This window comes from Tupaia chinensis, unplaced genomic scaffold (genome assembly GCF_000334495.1).
Source record: "Tupaia chinensis unplaced genomic scaffold, TupChi_1.0 Scaffold000362_1, whole genome shotgun sequence".
NCBI lineage: Eukaryota > Metazoa > Chordata > Mammalia > Scandentia > Tupaiidae > Tupaia > Tupaia belangeri.
In genome coordinates, this window is record NW_006159859.1 from 8971516 (window position 1) to 8989953 (window position 18438).

General features: G+C 40.3%; 1 protein-coding gene across 9 annotated transcripts in view; it reads left to right on the forward strand.

Annotated features, from left to right (window-relative positions):
- The window catches only part of LARP1B (La ribonucleoprotein 1B), an 84627-nt gene that overhangs the window by 16526 nt on the left and 49663 nt on the right, over positions 1 to 18438 (forward strand). For 8 of the 9 annotated variants that reach the window (XR_003550161.1, XM_006153147.3, XM_027773690.1 and 5 more), the window contains 3 exons: positions 3940 to 4084; positions 7577 to 7754; positions 17106 to 17278. Coding sequence is in view for 8 of the 9 variants with exons in the window: in XM_006153147.3 (XP_006153209.1) it covers positions 3940 to 4084; positions 7577 to 7754; positions 17106 to 17278 (496 nt within the window). In the remaining variant the exon portion in view is untranslated. Of the gene's footprint in view, positions 1 to 3939; positions 4085 to 7576; positions 7755 to 8267; positions 8707 to 17105; positions 17279 to 18438 lie in introns of those variants that run through there. The other variant, XM_006153152.3, reaches the window with a different exon arrangement.

Consider the following 18438-nt stretch of genomic DNA (forward strand, 5'->3'; position numbering starts at 1 on the left):
CGGGCCGCAAACTGCGGTTGACTACGTGGGAGTCCAGCGACATAGCCATTACGCTAACTGCTGGTTCTCAGATTTTTTTTTTTTAATTGGTAGAGGAAACATGTACCTGCTGGAGGGGGAATATGTGAAAGCAACCCCTGTGGGAAGTGGTCATGTTGGAAACCCTTCTACTTTTCTTCTTTTGGGATTTTTGGGTATGCACACAGTGTGCTTGGGTGGAAGACCAAGACTGCGCAATCAGCCAAGTGAAATCCACCTGCCGTAGCCACCTCGCTAGTGGCTGACCTGTCTCTACCTAATCTTAATTAAGACTTCTTACTGTAGCTCTCATAGTAGCAGCTTTTTTGGTACTAAGTTTGAAATCAGAAGAATATTAGTTTTGGGACCAGGAGTTAGCGTAATGGCTATGTCGCTGGACTCCCACGTAGTTGACCGTGGTTTGCGTCCCGGACCCGGTGGCTTAAACTCACGCCGGGTGCGTGTGCGTGCGTGCCCAAGATCCTGAGAGGAGAATGGAGGAGAAGGGATTGCGGCGTGACTATCCCCCCTGGGGGGTGATTTCTTGCTTTCTGTCTCTCTGTCTCTCTCTGTCTGTCTGGCGAGCGCACGCGCCCTATAGCAAAAACCTCTTCAAAAAAAGAAAAAAAGAAAAAAAAAAAAGAATATTAGTTTTGTTGTCCTTTTAGAAAACAACAACAACAAAAAAAGAACCTCAGGCCAGCCAGTGTTGTAGAGGTTAAGGCAGCTGCATCCCATATGGCCAACTCCTCAGTTCGAATCCTGGACTCAGTGGCTTAAAAGTCACACAGGGCACATGTGCATGTGTGCCAAAAATATCCTGAGAGGAGAATGGAGAAGGGATTGTGACATGACCATCCCACAGGGGGTGGTGGTGATTTGTTTACTTCCCCTGTCTCTCTGGTGAGTGCATGTACCCTATAGCTTAAAAAACAAACGAAACAACTCAATGTACGTTAGTATTGTATTGGATATTTTTGCATACTTATATAGTGACAAGAATGTTGTTCCCATGTGATTCCCAAAACCAGTTTGCTGAAGTTCGAATTATTTTTTTCTGTCCATACAAGGTGAAAGAATGGGACTTAATGGCATAAACATTTTTAAAACATTCATTTTTATTTAAGAAGGAAGATGGACCCTGCTCTGTTACTGGGAAATAATTTCATCAGCATTAGTGGGGTACCTTCCTGGGATGCCTTCATGGTGAATTTGAATGGTTTACAATGTGGGGCAACTTATTTATTTTATTCTTGCTTGTTCCAGTTGATGCAAACTGAAGAAAAGGGCCTTTTTATGGGCAGAAAGGGCCTGGCATGTGGCTATCCAACTTCATACCACTATTGCTGTCATTTTTGTAACTCTTGCTGCCAGGTCCCTTGGGAGACCTGACAGAGGACATGCAGCCTATGTCAGGATAATCAGCCTCCAGTGTACTCATGCAAGTGAGGGAGGAGCAGAGCTTCAGTGTTGACAGTATTTCTGACCATGCGGTGTAGAATCCAGAGCTTCTAAGGGAGGACATGATAATGTCCCCAGGATGCTGAGCAAAATGTCAGACACAGCACTGATTGTGACTTTTTTGTTGCTATCTTAGCAGTAGTTTTTTTCACAAATAGTTGTGAAGCACCAGGGTGAGGGTAGCTTCTTACTGTTATCATTCTTTAATTAGCAAAGATCAGGCTTTGGGAAGTCACGCTTTCGACATTGTGTCATGGAAGTTTTTTTTTTTTTCCTTTGCTAAAGGGCACTTGGGCTTTCTGGAGTGGGGCGGGGGTGGGGGGAGAAGAGAGAGAGAGAGAACGCAGGCAAGAGAGAAGTCACCCCCTCACTCCACAAAGGGGCATGGTCACTCTTTTAAGAAGTCACTTAAGATTTTTTGTATGCTTTTGGAAAATTGATGCCAAATTCTTTGCGAGAGGATGTTTGCACTCACTTGTTAGGGTGGGGGAAGAGAACACCCACGGGAAGTGGTCCTGCTACAGTCCCTTCTCCTCTTCTCTCTCCTTAGGGAATTTTGTGCACACATGCATATACTTCCAGCATATTTCTCAAGTTTCCAGGTCTATCACCAACTGTAAAGTTGGCCATCCATGTGGTATCCAGCTCATGTAACCACCAAGGCTTGGACTGGCCTGATGCTAAATGCATTTTATTTATTTATTTATTTATTTATTTATTAATTAAGGAATGATTTAATTTTATTTATTATTATTTTAATTAGCCCAGAGTGTGATAGCGCAGTGGCTGGGGAAGTGGAGGCAAGCCACCAAGTCTGTTAGTTGGCCATGTAGGAATCCAGTACCTTAACCACCACGCACCTGCCGGCTCCCATTATATGTACTTTAAAGTAAGAGACTTAAGTATATTCAAAATAGTTGGTATTATTTTTTATCAGTTTATGTGAAAATTTATATTAATAATTTGTTTTCGACATCAGAGTATTAGAATTTTAAGATCTTGGACATTTCTAGTTGGGATAGACTCTTGGCATTCAGATTTACAGGTTAGTATTTTTGCAGCCTATTAGAAAATATTTTTTAGGGACTAGCAGATGGTGTAATGGTTATGTTGCTGGACTCTTAAGTAGTTGACTGTGGTTCGAGTCCTAGACCCAGAAGCTTAAAACTCATGCTAGGTACTTGTGTGCGCATGCATGCCCAAGATCCCGAGAGGAGGATGGAGGAAAGGGATTGTGGTGGGGCCATGTCCCCCCCACCCCCCTGAGTGATTTCTCACTTTCCATTTCTCTGGCAAGTACATGCACCCTATGGCCAAAACCTCTCTTAAAAAGAAAGAATTTTTTTTTAAGATTTATTTGTTATTATTTTAAAAAATTGCTATAGGACACATGCGCGAGAGAGACAGAGAAAAAATGAGAAAGGAAGCTGCCAGATCCAGGACTTGAACTGTTGTTGGCCATGTGGGAGTTTAGTGCCCCAACCACCATGCTACCTGCTGACCCTCTATGAGAAATTTTTTAAAGATGTAGGTTAGGGTAATTTATGAATTTATTTTGATACGATGGCTTTCTCAAAAGTATTACATTTAAAGGACTGTTTATTGATTTGCAGGAAGTTTGCATCTAAGAACAGTTGTAACTTGTATCTATATCAAATGTCTTAAAGTGAAATTTTAAAGTTTTAGTATATATTATGTGCCTTTCGCAGGCCAGGCTTGATGAGTAGGGCCTCTGAAATATAATGAAAATCAAAATGTTTGTTTATTTATTTTTTTCTTCAGATTTTTGCTGTAGGGTACGTGTGCATGCTGAAGAGAGACAGAGAGAAACATGAAAAGTCACCCCTTAAAGGAGATGACCATACTGCAATCCCTTCTCCTCTCAGGATTTTGGACATGGATACACACATGACTCATGTGTTTTTGAAGCTGCTGGGCTTGGGACTTGAACTGCTGAGTTAGCCATGTGGGATCTACCGCCTTAACTACCATACCACCAATTGTTTTAGAATGTTTATTTAAGACTTAGATTTTTTTCTTCAGTGTTGAAGAAGAATAAATGATTTATTAGGATTGACTAAGATGTTAGTAGTATTTCACTAATCTACAAGAAACTTTGTACTTTGATTAGTCGAATAAATGTCAGGCTATCAGAAAAATTTATATATTTACATGTATTTAATAAGGTGGTTTCTTTTTGCCCTCTAGTGAAAGGAAGCTCAAAATCACTTTTCAGTAACAGGTGCCTTTTTTTTTTTTTTTAGTTCAGTTTTTTTTTAAAATTATGGAGCTATTATAAAGTAAAACGAACTGCTTGATTTTGTTTTCTTAGGCAAAGCTGATAAAAATAGAAGCTATTTATTGTTTTTTGAAAATAATCAATACTTTATAGCAGTTGATGGTATAAACAGTAGAGAATTTCATTGAATAAACAAATGAAGTTTATGTTTACTTTTTCAGCGAATATTACTTCAGTATAGAAAATTTAGAAAGAGACTTTTTTCTTCGGAGAAAGATGGATGAACAAGGTTTCCTGCCTATTTCGCTGATTGCCGGCTTTCACCGGGTTCAGGCTCTTACTACAAATGTTAATCTCATTTTAGAGGTAATTATTGATGTAAAAGCAATCCACAGTTTCCATTCCACTTTTCTATGACTCTAAAACTGCTCTTAAAAAAAGTATTGAAAGTATTAAATAAACAAATATTCTAGTTGTCTGAGGCTCGAACGACATTTCATGACTTACCACCATTTTGATTTTGTAAAACCCAAATACATGTTTGATTTTGGAAGGCTTTCAAAGACTTGCTAATCATATTTCCACCTATTTTAAACATAATCTTTCAAATCTTTCAAACTTATACTTTCTTAAATGTTCTCGGTCCTTGGCTAAGCCTCAGATTGTTTTAAAATTGTATATATTCCCGTTTAGTAAAACTTCGAGAATTGTTCACATGCCATAGAAAGGTTAATTCAAAGTAGAGACAAAGAGAAGTAGTGAGAAAGCACTGTCCAGGGAAGACGGCCATGCCTCAGTCTTTTCTCCTCTCAGGAACTTTGAGTACAGTCACACAGTCCCAGTGTATTTTTTCAAGCGCCAGATCCAGGACACCAGCTGTTCAGTTGGCCGCGTGGAATGAAGTGCCTTAATCATCAGCCACCAGCTAGCCCAGAACTTTTGAGTTATTTAGCCCACGTGTTTTTTGTTTTTGTTTTTTTTTTCCCTGGTTTTGGCCATAGGACATGTGTGTTTGCCAGAGAGAGAGAGAAGTAAGAAATCATCCCCTAGTCACTATTTGTATTCCTCCATTCTTCTTATGGGATTTTGAGTACACATGCTCACACACCCAGTGTGAGTTTCCAGTTGCTGGGTCCACAATTCAACCGCAGTCAGCCATGTGAGACTCTTAATGCCTTGACCACTGTGTTGCCTGCTCGCTCCCCTTTTAAAACAAAAAAAAATTTTTTGAGAGAGTTTGTTTGTTTGTTTGTTTGTTTGTTTGTTTTTGAGAGGTTTTTGCTATAGGGCACGTGTGCTCGCCAGAAAGAGACAGAAAGTGAGAAATCACCCCCCCCGGGGGGGGATGGCCACACTGCAACCCCTTCTCTGTTCTCCTAGGGATCTTGGGCATGCATGCACACACACCTGGCGTGAAGTTTAAACCACCGGGTCCAGGACTCGAACCGCTTTCGACTACATGGGAGTTCAGCGACATAGCCATTATGCTAACTGCTGGTCCCTAGAGAGGTTTTTGATGTAAGGCGTGTACATTCACTAAAGAGGCAGAGACAGAAAGTGAGAAATCATCCCACAGTTGGGATGGCCATTTTGTAACCCCTTTTATTCCATTCCCCTCTTGGGATTTTGGGCACACACGCACATGTGCCCAGTGTGAGGTTTTAAGCTGCTAGGTCTGGGACTTGAACTGTAGTTAACTATGTGGAAGTCCAGTGATACAGCCATTACATTATCTCTGCTGGGTTTTTTTTTTTTTTTTTTTTTTTTTTTTGCTACAGGGTGCATGGGCTCACCAGAGAGACAGAGACAGAAAGTGAGAAATCATCCCCCACAGGGGGGGATGGCCATATTGCAGTCCCTTGTCTTTCATTTTCCTCTTGAGATCTTGGGCATGCACACGCACATGCCTGGTGTGAATTTAAGCCACGGGGAGCTGCAGTCGACTACTTGGGAGTACAGCAACATAGCCACGACGCCAACTGCTGCTTCATTTTAAAGTTTTTGCTGTAGTGCTAGTGTGCTTGGTGGTGGCGTGAGGGGAGAAAGGGGAAAGTGAGATAGCACTCCTCAGAGCGAATGGACCCCACAATCCTTTCTCCTGTTCGAGATATTTAGGGCACACATGCACACATTCCCAGTGTATTTCTTATTTCATTTTTCTTTTCTTCTTTTTTTGTTTTTGCTATAGGGCTCATGCACTTGCTACAGAAAGAGTTAGGAAGCAAGAAATCACCGCACCCCCGGGGGGGGGGGCATAGCCACACCACATTCCATTCTCCTCCACTCCCTTCAGGATTTTGGGCACACACACATCCACTCCTGGAGTGAGTTTTAAGCCACTGGGTCCAGGACTCAAACCATGGTTAACTTGATGGGGAGCAGTCCATCGAGGTAACCATTACACCATCTGTTAGTCCTGAGAGTGACAGTGATTTTCAATAGTTAATTGTGAAAGTTCAGTGTGAATTTGAAAATTATATCTAAGCCTCACTACAAGCAACTTATGTTTCCATTACTTGAAAAAATTCCTTCATGGTCCTTTTTAGTCAATTCTATATACCTTGCCCAACACTTTAGTATCTTCAAACATATGCTTCTTTTTTTCTTTCTCTTTTTTTTTTTTATTAAAAAAAAGAGTAAGGGACATCATGATGTATGCAGTATATCATAGTTTTAGTTTCATAAGCATAAACTATCAGGAGGAATAAACAAAAAAGAAATAACATTGGTTTCTACTAAAGGATACATTTTTTAAATAATTTTTTTATTTGCTCTAGGGCATGTGCACTCACCAGAATGAGAAAGAGAAAGTGAGAAAGCGAGAAAGCAAGCTGCCAGGTCTGAAACTCTTGACAGTGGCTGGTTATGTGGGAGTCCATTGCCTTAACCACCACATACCTGCTGCCCCTGGAAAGTACGTTTTTTGAAATTTATATAGTTGTATGATATCAGTGCTAGGTCTACTTTACAGAGACTAATGGTTTTAAATTTTGTTCTGTTTTGGTACCAGCAGTTGGTGTAATGGCTATGTAGCTGGACTCCCATGTAGGTCACCCGGGGTTCGAGTCCTGGACTTGGTGGCTTAAACTCACATAGGATGCATGTGCATGCGTGCCCAAGATCTTGAGAGGAGAATGGAAGAGAAGGGATTGCGGCATGGCCATCCCCCTTAGGGGGTCATTTCTCGCTTTCTGTCTCTGTCTGGCAAGCGCACTTGCCCTATAGCAAAAACCTGGGAAAAAAAAAAAGTATTCTGGGACCAGCAGTTAGTGTAATGGCTATGTCACCAAACTCCCATGTAGTCAATCACGGTTTGAGGCTCGGACCTGGTGGCTTAAACTCACACCAGGCGCGTGTGCATGTGTGCCCAAGATCCCGAGAGGAGAATGGAGGAAAAGGGATTGTGGCGTGACCATCCCCTGGGGGGTGATTTCTCGCTTTCTGTGTCTCTGTCTCACTGGCAAGTGCACATGCCCTGTAGCAAAAACCTCTCCCAAAAATAAAAAAAAAGGTATTCTGTTTTAAGTAGTTAATTCATGAATATTTTTAGAGCCATTAACTATAATACAGTTTGCTAATTTCAGCTTTTCTGATTTTTAGGTTATTATAAATATAAGACAGGGGCCAGTAGGTGGCACGATAGTTGGGGTGCTGGACTCCCACATGGCCAACCATGGATTGAATCCCAGACTTGGCAACTTCCTTTTTCACTTTCTCTCTGTCTGTCTGTCTCTCTGTCTCTTTTTGTCAAATTAAAAAATAAATTAATAATTCTTTAAAGTAAAAGAAATATGAGGACATGTAGTGGAAATTTTTTGAATGAAAGATTTTTTAATAGCTCAAAATTTCTATCAATAGGCACTAAAGGATAGCACAGAAGTGGAAATTGTGGATGAAAAAATGAGAAAAAAAGTAGAACCAGAAAAATGGCCAATTCCGGGTCCTCCTCCTACACGTAACGTGCCACAGACAGACTTCTCTCAGCTGATCGATTGTCCAGAGTTCGTACCAGGCCAAGCCTTTTGCACACATACAGGTAACGGCTTTACTTCTAGAGTTGATAGAGTAACAGTGAACTGTTTGGTCCAGTTTCCCTATCCTTTTAAAAGTTTATTTAAATTCAGTAGGAAAATGTGAATTACCTCTCACACAGAGCATAAGTTAGAGATCTAAGTATTGTGGACAAAGCTCTCACGTTTCTTGTTATTTAATTACATATGTGTACTTTGTCACATGGGGTTCCTGTCCGTGTTTAAACTTGTACTGAAGGACTATACATAGTATTGTGCCAGTTTTCTTCTTGCGTGGTTGGAATTTTCTAAAAAAAAATCTTACGTTCAAGAGTGGAATATTCTTCTTTTATTTATTTTTTTTCCACCTATATCCTTCTGTCTTGGAAAGAATACCTACATTATAAAGCAGAAATGAGATTTTCTTCAATATGTTTAGAATTTTCAAAATCTACTTTAATGTTAAGAATTTTTTCCTAGATCATTTTTAAGACATTCCCTCTTGGGGAAAAAAAAATGTGTGCTTAAACTTTTTTCAGTCAGGGTGATGATCTACTGATGCCCTTGGATGTCATTTGATCGGAATGTGCAATGGAGTAGGTGACTGACTGAATGCCATTATAAATGTTGGAACAAATCGTGCTGCAGAAACGAAAGTGACCAGGCTCTCTTCTGTGCAAGAATTTCTGCTCCCAATTCCTTGTGGAGAAGGTTGGGCCAACACTACAGTGGAGTAACATCTTTATAACGATGATGAGAGACAGACCTGAGGACTGCTGTTGTTTTTATAGAAGCTGTCCATTTCTGTGTAATTGGCCTGGGCTGAATGGGCTGCTTTTTTGCTTTTATTGATGGTGGGAAAGTTAATTATTATCATTCTGGAAATACTGCAAGATTCTGTCTTTTATTTCCTGTTTTATGTACTTGTGTCCAGATCAATAAAGTAGAGAAAGAGAGGATTGAGTAACATTTCCCAGATTTAGGTTTTTTTGCTGTTTGATTTGCCTTTTTGTAGAGTGTGCATTTTATAACTCACATGTTGTCATAATGTTTCACAGGTAGTATAAAGTTTATTAATGTGGACACTTACGGGATAAGAAATTTAAGAAATGAAAGAGGACTTTTTTCATTTATGCCTCAAAACGTGTTTTTGATATATCAGTATGAGAAACCTGCCCATCACAAAAGCGTTGGTGCTGGGCAGTCTCACAGACATGCTGCTGTTCCTTTGTCAGTCCTCTCCTTCTGATCCCAGCAAGCCTCTTGGGCAGGTGTTTTAAAAGCTGAGCAAAAATGATACTGTTTTAGTATTTTTTCCCTTTTTTAAGATATGCTGATTGTGTAAGTTAGATTTATTTATTATATAAATTTGGGGTCCAAGATGACATTTTTTAACTAGCTTCTGAACAGGCATTGGGTCAATCAGTAAATAGAAAATTCTTTTCCCACAGCGTAGCTAAGAGAGTTTAGTCAATTTGGTGATGCCTGTCCATGAACGATTTATGCATTATTAATAAAATGATAAGAATAAAATAAAATGTCTTATACATTTTTGTGTTTTTTTAATATACACTAAGATGCATGCACCTACATATTGCCTGAGATGAGTTAATTATATATCAGAAGCTAGATGTTTACTGAAGAATTAGAGAAAGATAAACTATTCTTAGAATTATACTGAGTCACACTGGATCATAGGAATAAATACAGAAATCGTATTTTCCCATGACAATCCAAATTTTTCTTTAATAATTTTCTTCTGATATAAGAGAGACTAGTTTCCTAAAGTTAATGGGGAATAGTCACTAGAAATTTGAGGTGGATATGAAGGATAAGAAGCATAAACTCTCCTTATGAACCTATGTGTAAGAGAAAAGTAATGAAACTTTTATTGTAATCCATGAGATAACTTTCTGACAGATTTGTATGGTAAGATATTTTAACATAATTGGTCCTCTTTATCAAAGAAATTAAAATTTCTAATTTTCTCTCTCTGGAGGTTGAATTGTCTAACATGGGTTGACATTTGCACTGATCAGAAGACCTTAGTATGCCACAAAAGGTCAATTATGGGAATGGTAAGCTTACATTTGCAGTGCTGTGAATGTAGGATTTGAATATTCATGTCCCCCCCCCCCCAAAAAAAAGGATACATTAAAATTTAGAAGTCAGGTACCTGACAATCGGTTTGTGCTTGTTTTAGGCTCTTAAAATGTGAGAGAGGATCTAATGGTTAAATAAACTGGATTTCCTTTGAGTACTTGATATGCAGAAGTATTTTTGGAAGTGCTGCACGATAGGATATATAATCCTTTTAAAGAAACCCATGTGAATACCTAGAGCTGTGATCCATAGTAGAAATAAAAAAACCCCATGTCACACTAAGTGCAGAGTATATAAGGGTTCTTCACAGTGACCATGGGAAGTGTGTATTTTGAAACAACTGTGGATGGATTTCAATTTTTTTTTCCCTCAACCAAAATAAACTCATACTAAGTTATTACAGCATGTCTGAACAGTATCTAGATTGAAACACTGGGGAAGGCTAAGACATCAGTTTGGAAAGAACCTCTATCAGAGCAACATGAAGTCTACTAAAATTAAAGGAAGGACAAACATCAGATTTATGGTAAAGCTTCTGTGGAAGAGTGGTGAAATCATTTATGTTTTATGAACAGTTTATGGAGATAATACCCCCCAAAATTAGCAGTTTATCAATGAGTAACTCATTTTAAGAAGAGACAAGAGAGACCAGCAGTTAGCGTAATGGCTGTGTTGCTGAATTCCCATGTAGTTGACCGTGGTTCGAGTCCTGGACGCGGTGGATTAAACTCACACCGGCCGCATGTGCATGCTTGCCCAGGATCCTGAGAGGAGAATGGAGGAGAAGGGATTGTGGCGTGGCCATTTCCCCTGGACATTCCCCTGATTTCTCACTTTCTGTCTCTCCTTCTGGCAAGCGCATGCACCCTATAACAAGACCATCTCCAAAGGAAAAAAAAAGGAAAGAAGAGACAAGACAATGTTGAAGATGACACCTGCAGTGGGAGGCTATCCACATTGTTTTGCAAAGAAAAAAATCTTGTTCATGCCCTAGTGAAGAGATCTGAGTATTAACAGCAGAGTCAATACCTGGTACTGTAAACACCTCAGTCAGTTCAGTTTACAGACTTCTGACTGTCAAGAAAAACTTTCTGCTTAATGAGTGCCAAAACTGTTGCTCCCTAGTTTAGCTGCAGATAAGAGCAGAGATTTCAATGGAATTTTTTATTTTTTAGGGTTTTTGCCATAGGGCAGGGGCACTGGCTGGAGAGACGGTGAGAAGGAAAATGAGAAATCACCCCCTAAGGGGGAATGGCCACACCGTAATTCCTTCTCCATTCTCTTGTGATTTGGAACATGTGTGCACACATGGCCAGCATGATTTTTCAAGCCGCTGGGTCCAGGACTCGAACTATAGTGAAACATGGGAGTCCAGCCCCTTAACCACCATCCCACTTGCTGCCCCCTCAATAGAAATTTTAAACGAATGGATCCTGAAGCATTTGTTTGAAGAATTTTAACAGGAGATGACACTTGGCTTTACCAGCAGGATCCTGAAGACAGCACAGTCAAAGCAAGGGCTACAAAGAAGTGAAAATGAGTCAGTCAAAGCAAAAGTAGACTGGTCAGGAAGAAAGGTCATGGTCACAGTTTTTTGGGCTGCTTGTGGGCATTTTTCCATTGACTTTCTGAAGGACCAAAGAGTGACGACTGTTTATTTTGACGTTAGAATGTTAGTTGACATGTCAGCAGAAAAGTACTGGAGAAAATGCCACCACAGTCTTTTTCTACTTGTGCTCTTGCTCTCTCCTCTTAATCAGTTAAGGAAGATATTGGCAAAATTTTGATGGAAATCATTAGGCATCACCCTTATGATCCTGATTTGGCTCTTTCTGACTTTTTTTCCTTGTAAGATGTTTTTAAAAGGTACTCATTTTTCTTGAGTTAAAACTCTTTAAAAAAAAAAAGGCTACGTTGGCATGGTTAAATTTTTTTTTATATATAATTTTAATTTTATTCACTGTCACTATTTTATTTTTTAGAGTTGGCCAGAGTGAGGCAGAGAGGAAGAGAGAAAGTGAGAAAGCAAGCTGCCAGGTCCAGGACTTGAACCATGGTCAGCCATGTGGGAATCCAGCCACCCTAACTGCCACACCACCTGCTGACCTCATATTTTTAGGACTACTAGTTCTTTCTCTTTTTTTTAGAGAGATTTTTGCTATAGGACATGTATGCTCACCAGAGAGACAGATAGACAGAAAGCTAGAAATCATTTCCCAGTGGGGTGGCCACACCACAGTCCCTTCTTCTACATTCTCTTCTTGGGATTTTGGGCATGTGTGCACACATGCTCAGCATGAGTATCAAGCCTCCTAATCTTGGACTTGAACCACAGTCAATCATGTGGAGTCCAGAGGCATAACCATTACATCATCTGCTGGTCTCAGGACTCCTAGTTCTTTAGGAATGATCTAAATGGCTGAATCACCACTTACAAAAGTGTTGAACTTATAGAACTTATGTTGAGAAATAGTTTACTTTTGGGACCAGCAGTTAGCGTAATGGCTATGTCACTGGACTCCCACGAAGTCGACCGCTGTTCGCATCCTGGACCCGGTCGCTTAAAACTCATGCCAGGCGTGTGTGCGTGCGTGCCCAAGATCCCAAGAGGAAAATAGAGTAGAAGGGATTGCGGTGTGGCCATCCTCCCTGGGAGGTGATTTCTTGCTTTCTGTCTTTGTCTTTCTGGCAAGCATACATGCCCTATAGTAAAACCTGTCAAAAAAAAAAAATAGCTACTGATTTTCCTACACTTATGTCATATGTTGTTATCATTTATACATAAACTATACATAGTAATTTCTCACTATAGTAAGTGTAAGGAACTGATTCATCCTCAAATAGATACTAGGCTAGTGGCTCTTGATCTGCTTAAAGCTTTGTTATATGAAAATAGATAATTGTTTTAGAAATAAGGTGCCTTTATTTATTTTCCTGATTGAGTTTGTTTCTTTTTCCATTCCTATGACTTTAGACTATCAAAATTAAACAGTATAAATCTTGTATTTCACTATTTTTATAAATGAATCGTTGACATGTGTCATTAGGTTATATATTAGCAGTGTGCACTAGAAGAGTGTGACCCATACATGGAATTATAAACATTTTAGTACCCATAAAACTATGAAACAGATGAAATTAGTTGTAATACTTTAAATAGGTGTTTGAACTCACCATATTCAAATATTATTACAACGTGCTCATTATAAAAGTTATAGCACAGTTTTGTGGGGACACAAGGTTTTTGAAATACGGTATGTATTTATACTCTAGCACATTTCAGGATTAGCAACATTTCATGTACTCGGTAGGTTCATAAAACTAGTCCCTACTGTACTGAACAGCATAGTTTTAGAGCTTTTTCCATGCTGAAGCACCGTACCTGTTTTTTATTTTTTTTTTTTTTTTTTTTTGGGAGATTTTCGCTATAGGGCGCATGAACTTGCCAGACAGAGAGACATAGAGACAGAAAGCGAGAAATCACCTCCCAGGGGGGATGGTCACGACGCAATCCCTTCTCCTCCATTCTCCTCTTGGGATCTTGGGCACGCACGCGCACATGCCCGGCATGAGTTTTAATCCACTGGGTCTGGGATGCGAACCGCGGTCGACTACGTGGGAGTCGAGCAACATAGCCATTACGCTAACTGCTGGTTCCCAAGCACTGTACCTATTTTAAAAGTGATAACCTAATCAGGTGGTTAGCTCTGTGGGGAAGATACTAAAGCCATCTAACACGTAAATGAAAGTCAAGTCTTGTTACTATTTCTCTCAAACGTAGTCCTGAAACATGCCATTCATTTAGCAAATAAACGCTTTGTATTTATTTATTTTTGGCTTTCTTCATGTGACACTCAACTTTGCAATTTTTTTTTTTTTTTGAGAAGTTTTTGCTATAGGGCATGTGTGCTTGCCAGAAAGACAGAAAGTGAGAAATCACTCCCCAGGGGGCATGATCATGCTGTAGTCACTTCTCCACCATTCTCCTCTTGGGATCTTGGGCACGCACGCACACACATGCTCCCAGCGTGAGTTTAAGCCACCAAGTCCAGGACTCGAACTGCTGTCCAACTCCATGGGAGTCCAGCAACATAGCTGTTATGCCTACTGCTGGCCTAGACTTTGCAATATTTTCAATGAATTGACTTAATAAATAGTGCTTAGAATTTTACAATACAGTTTTTTAAATTATGATTTTTATGTGGATTCAAGGTTCACAACATAGTGTTACTATATTCATTTCTTGAGGGGGGGTTCAAATAGACGCATGTACTCTCTAGAGAAAGGGGGAGAGAGGGAGAAAGCACCCCTCAGTGGGGTGTGGTCACACTGAAATCCTTCATTTCGTCATCTTGTTATGATTTAAGGCATACATGCACACATGCCCATCAGATTTTATAAGTCAGTCTGGGATTTGAACCATGTGGTCAGCCATGTTGGAATACTGCTCCCTTAACCACTAGGCCATGGGGGCCAGCACATAGTATTCTTTTCTCAAAACACTTTTTAAAAATTACTTTTTAAAAAAGAATTATTTTATTTATCTTTATTTATTTTAATTTGACCAGAGAGAGAAAGAGAGAGAAAGAGGGAAGGAAAGGGAGAAAGCAGCGCTTGAAGTCCAGGTGTGAACCATGGTCAGCCATGTGGGAGTCCAGCGCTTTTAACCACCATACCACCTCTCAAAACACTTTCTTTAAAATAAGTCTACATTGTACCTTCCGACCCAAAGATTGTCAGAAAAATCATGACATTTATTTGCGGGACCAGCAGTTGGCATAGTGGCTATGTCATTGGACTCCCACGTAGTGGACTGTGGTTTGAGTCCTGGACTCGGTGGCTTAAACTCACGCTGGGTGCGTTTGTGTGCGGGCATGCCCAAGATCCCTAGAGGAGAATGGATGGAGGAGAAGGGATTGCGGTGTGGCCATCCCCCCTGGAGTGGGTGGTTTCTCACTTTGTCTGTCTTTCTGTGGAGCTCACACACCCTATCGCAAAAACCTCTCAAAAAAAAAAAAAGAATTATTTATATGATTTTATGTATTCATTTAATTTGACCAGGTAGAGATATAGAGAGTGACACACGCAGAGGGAAAGTAAGAAAGCAAGCCTCTAGGGCCAGGACTTGGACTGTGGTCAGCCATGTCGGAGTGTCCAGTGCCTTCACTACCTCAACCTGCTGGCTCCCCATGACATATTTTTCCATGTTTTTATTATTTTTTTTGAGAGGTTTTTGTTAATAGGGTGTATGCGCTCACCAGAAAGTCAAGAGAAATACAGAGATAGAAAGCGAGAAATCACCCTGCAGAGGGGATGGCCACACCGCAATCCCTTTTCCATTCTCCTCTTGGTATCTTGGGTATGCACAGACATGCACCTGGTGTGAGTTTAAGCACCAAGTCCGGGACTTGAACTGCGATTGACTGCACGGGAGTCCAGTGACATAGCTATTATGCCAACTGCTGGTCCCCCATGTTTTTCTATACAAAAATTAGTCGACTTTTCCACCAACCCAGTAACGTAAAATACTTAACATATTCTTTGACTTAAATACAAAGGGAGGGACCAACAGGTGGCATGGTAGTTAAGGTGCTGGACACTCCCACATGGCTGACCATGGTTCAAGTCCCGGACCTGGCAGCTCTCTCTCTCTGATCAAATTAAAATAAATGATTGAATAAAATTAAATAATTTTAAAAACATACAAAGGAAACCATTTTTATCTTACTTGTCAAATGTGTTAACTTTTGATTAAAAATGTTCTGGCACTGGGCTGGGCCTGTAGTATAGTGGTTAAGGAAACTGGATCCCAACTGGCTGGCAATGAGTTTTGAGTCCTTGACCCATTAGCTTGAAAAACAAGCCAGGTATTTGTGCATGTGATTTCAAAAATGTCTGGTGAGCACACATACCCTTTGGCAAATTTTAAAAAGAATTCCAGTTGACGGGAACCAGCAGTTAGCGTAATGGCTATGTCGCTGGACTCCCACAGAGTCGACCGCGGTTCGTGTCCCGGACCCGGTGGCTTGAAACTCACGCTGGGCGTGTGTGCGGCGTGACCATCCCCCCTGGGGGGTGATTTCTCGCTTTCTGTCTCTATGTCTCTCTCTGTCTGGCGAGCGCATGCGCCCTACAGTGAAAATCTCTCCAAAAAAAAAAAAAAAAGAATTCCAGTTGAGGAACCAGCAGTTAGCGTAATGGCTATGTTGCTGGACTCCCATGTAGTTGATCGTGGTTCGAGTCCCGGTCCCAGTGGCTTAAACTTATGCCGGGCGCGTGTGCTTGCATGCCCAAGATCCTGAGAGGAGAATGGAGGAAAAGGGATTGCGGCGTGGCCATGACCCGGGGAGTGATTTCTTGCTTTCTGTCTCTCTGTCTCTCTCTTTCTGGCGAGCACGCACGCCCTATAGCAAAAACCTTTCCCCAAAAAAAAGAATATTCCAGTTGACTTGATGGTGTAGAGAAACATTTTAAATGTAATTAGTGCCAGAGCTGTGTATTTTGTTCATTTATTTTTATTTAATTTTTACATTTTTGCTATAGGGTGTGTGTGCTTGCTGGAAAGACAGCAAGAAATCATCCCCTGGGGGGATGGCCCTCCCTGGCCCCTCTTCATTCTCTAGGGATTTGGGGCCTGCATGCACATGCATGCATGAGTTTTAAGTCACTGGGTCTAGAACTCAAACCACAGTTGGCCATGTGGGAGTCAGCAATGTAGCCATTATGCCATCTCCTGGTCCTAGAGCTGTGCATTTTAATGATGTGATATTCTGTGTGGTTTTCAGTATAAGCCAAGCTAGTAAGTGGGCATACTACACTTAATGCATATAGGCAAACCTTGTTAAGTAAATGGAATGTGAATATTAGGAATAAAGGCCACTTCTGTATAGATATGCTAGTAGAACATGGACAGATTAATTTGACCTTGATAGAAAAGATTCATTTAGCCTAACTGTGGCCTCATAACACTTGAGATGACATAATTTCAATCTAAGATTTTATAGAAAATCAGTAAGGGGTGATGTGGTATACTTGAAATGTTCAAATAAATGTGCTTGTGTAAGGTTGGTGACATTCCTTTTATTATTCAGTGGCTTCACTTTCAAATCTTACAAGTTCTTCAGGTTTGAAAATCATTGGAAAGATAATTACTCAGACTGACATTTGTGTGGAAAATAAAACTAAACCCAAGTTAAGGAATAAAATGAAGTACCTTTTTTAAGTATGGAAAAAACCATTATCGTTTTAACTGTAGAACTAATTTAAAATTTTAGAATCTGCCCCAAATTCTCCAAGAATTGGAAGTCCATTGAGCCCAAAGAAAAACACTGAAACAAGTAATCTTCAAGCTATGTCTAGAGGTTTGTCTACCAGTTTGCCTGACTTTGACTCTGAACCTTGGGTAGAAGTGAAAAAGAGGCATCGACCATCCCCGGTGAAATTGAAGGTAAGTTGTTAATATATAAGTGAAGTGTGACATAGCCTGCGTGGAAGGTAAGGTCAGTGCATTTTCTGTTTGTGAGATGCAGATGTAAAATTTTCGAAAGCTTTAGAAATTGAAAAATTAGAATATTTGGCTTTCAGTAGAAGCTTAAGTGTTAGTCTTTGTGGAAAATAAAATATATACATTTTTTCTTTTTTATTTCTGAGCATAGTACTTTCTTAATATTCATAAATATTAAAGTTTAAGAGTGGTTTTTTGGGGGAGAAGTTTTTGCTGTAGGGTGTGTGTGATCACCAGAGAGAGAGAGAGAAAGTGAGAAATCACCCCCCCCTAGCGGGGTTGGCCACGCCACAATTCCTTCTCCTTCATTCTCCTCTCAGGATCTTGGACATGCACACACACACACACCTGGCGTGAGTTTAAGCCACTGGGTCTGGTTCTCGAACCACGGTTGACTACAGAGAGTCCAGGCGATATAGCCATTATGCCAACTGCTGGTCCCCTGTTTACGAATACTTTGACTTGGCCTTTTTACTTATGTCTCATTTGAGCTTGAATTTTTTTTTTTTTTTTTTTTTAAGGTTTTTGCAGTACAACACATGCACTTACTGAAGAGAGAGATAGGAAAAGAGAAATCACTTACCAGGGTGGACGGCCATGCCACAGTCCTTTCCCTTCCATTATCCTCCTGGGATTTGGGACACACACAACAAACACCTGGTGTGATTTTCAAACTGCCAGGTCCATGACTTGAACTATGGTCAGCCATGTGGGAGTCCAGCGCCTTAACCTCCGCAACACCTGAACCTGAATATTTCAGTTTTTATAAAGTTGGGAAAAACCTGGATTTTGAAATATGCTCTTGTTAATTGTATTTAAGATTCTTAGGGCACATATCTGATATGTATGTAGAAGAATTGATTTCTTGGAGGCACATGAGGGAGCTAGATTGGTATAGTTATAAAAGGGCAATGAGAGGGCATTGTGAAACTACTATTTTTTTTTTAATTGAATAGATTTTTGCTATAGGGCAGGTGTGCTCGCCAGAAAGACAGAGAGAGAGAGAAAAAGCGAGAAATCACCCCCCCCCAGAGGGGATGGCCACATCGCAATCCCTTCTCCAATCTCCTCTTGGGATCGTGGGCACGCACGCACACTCACCC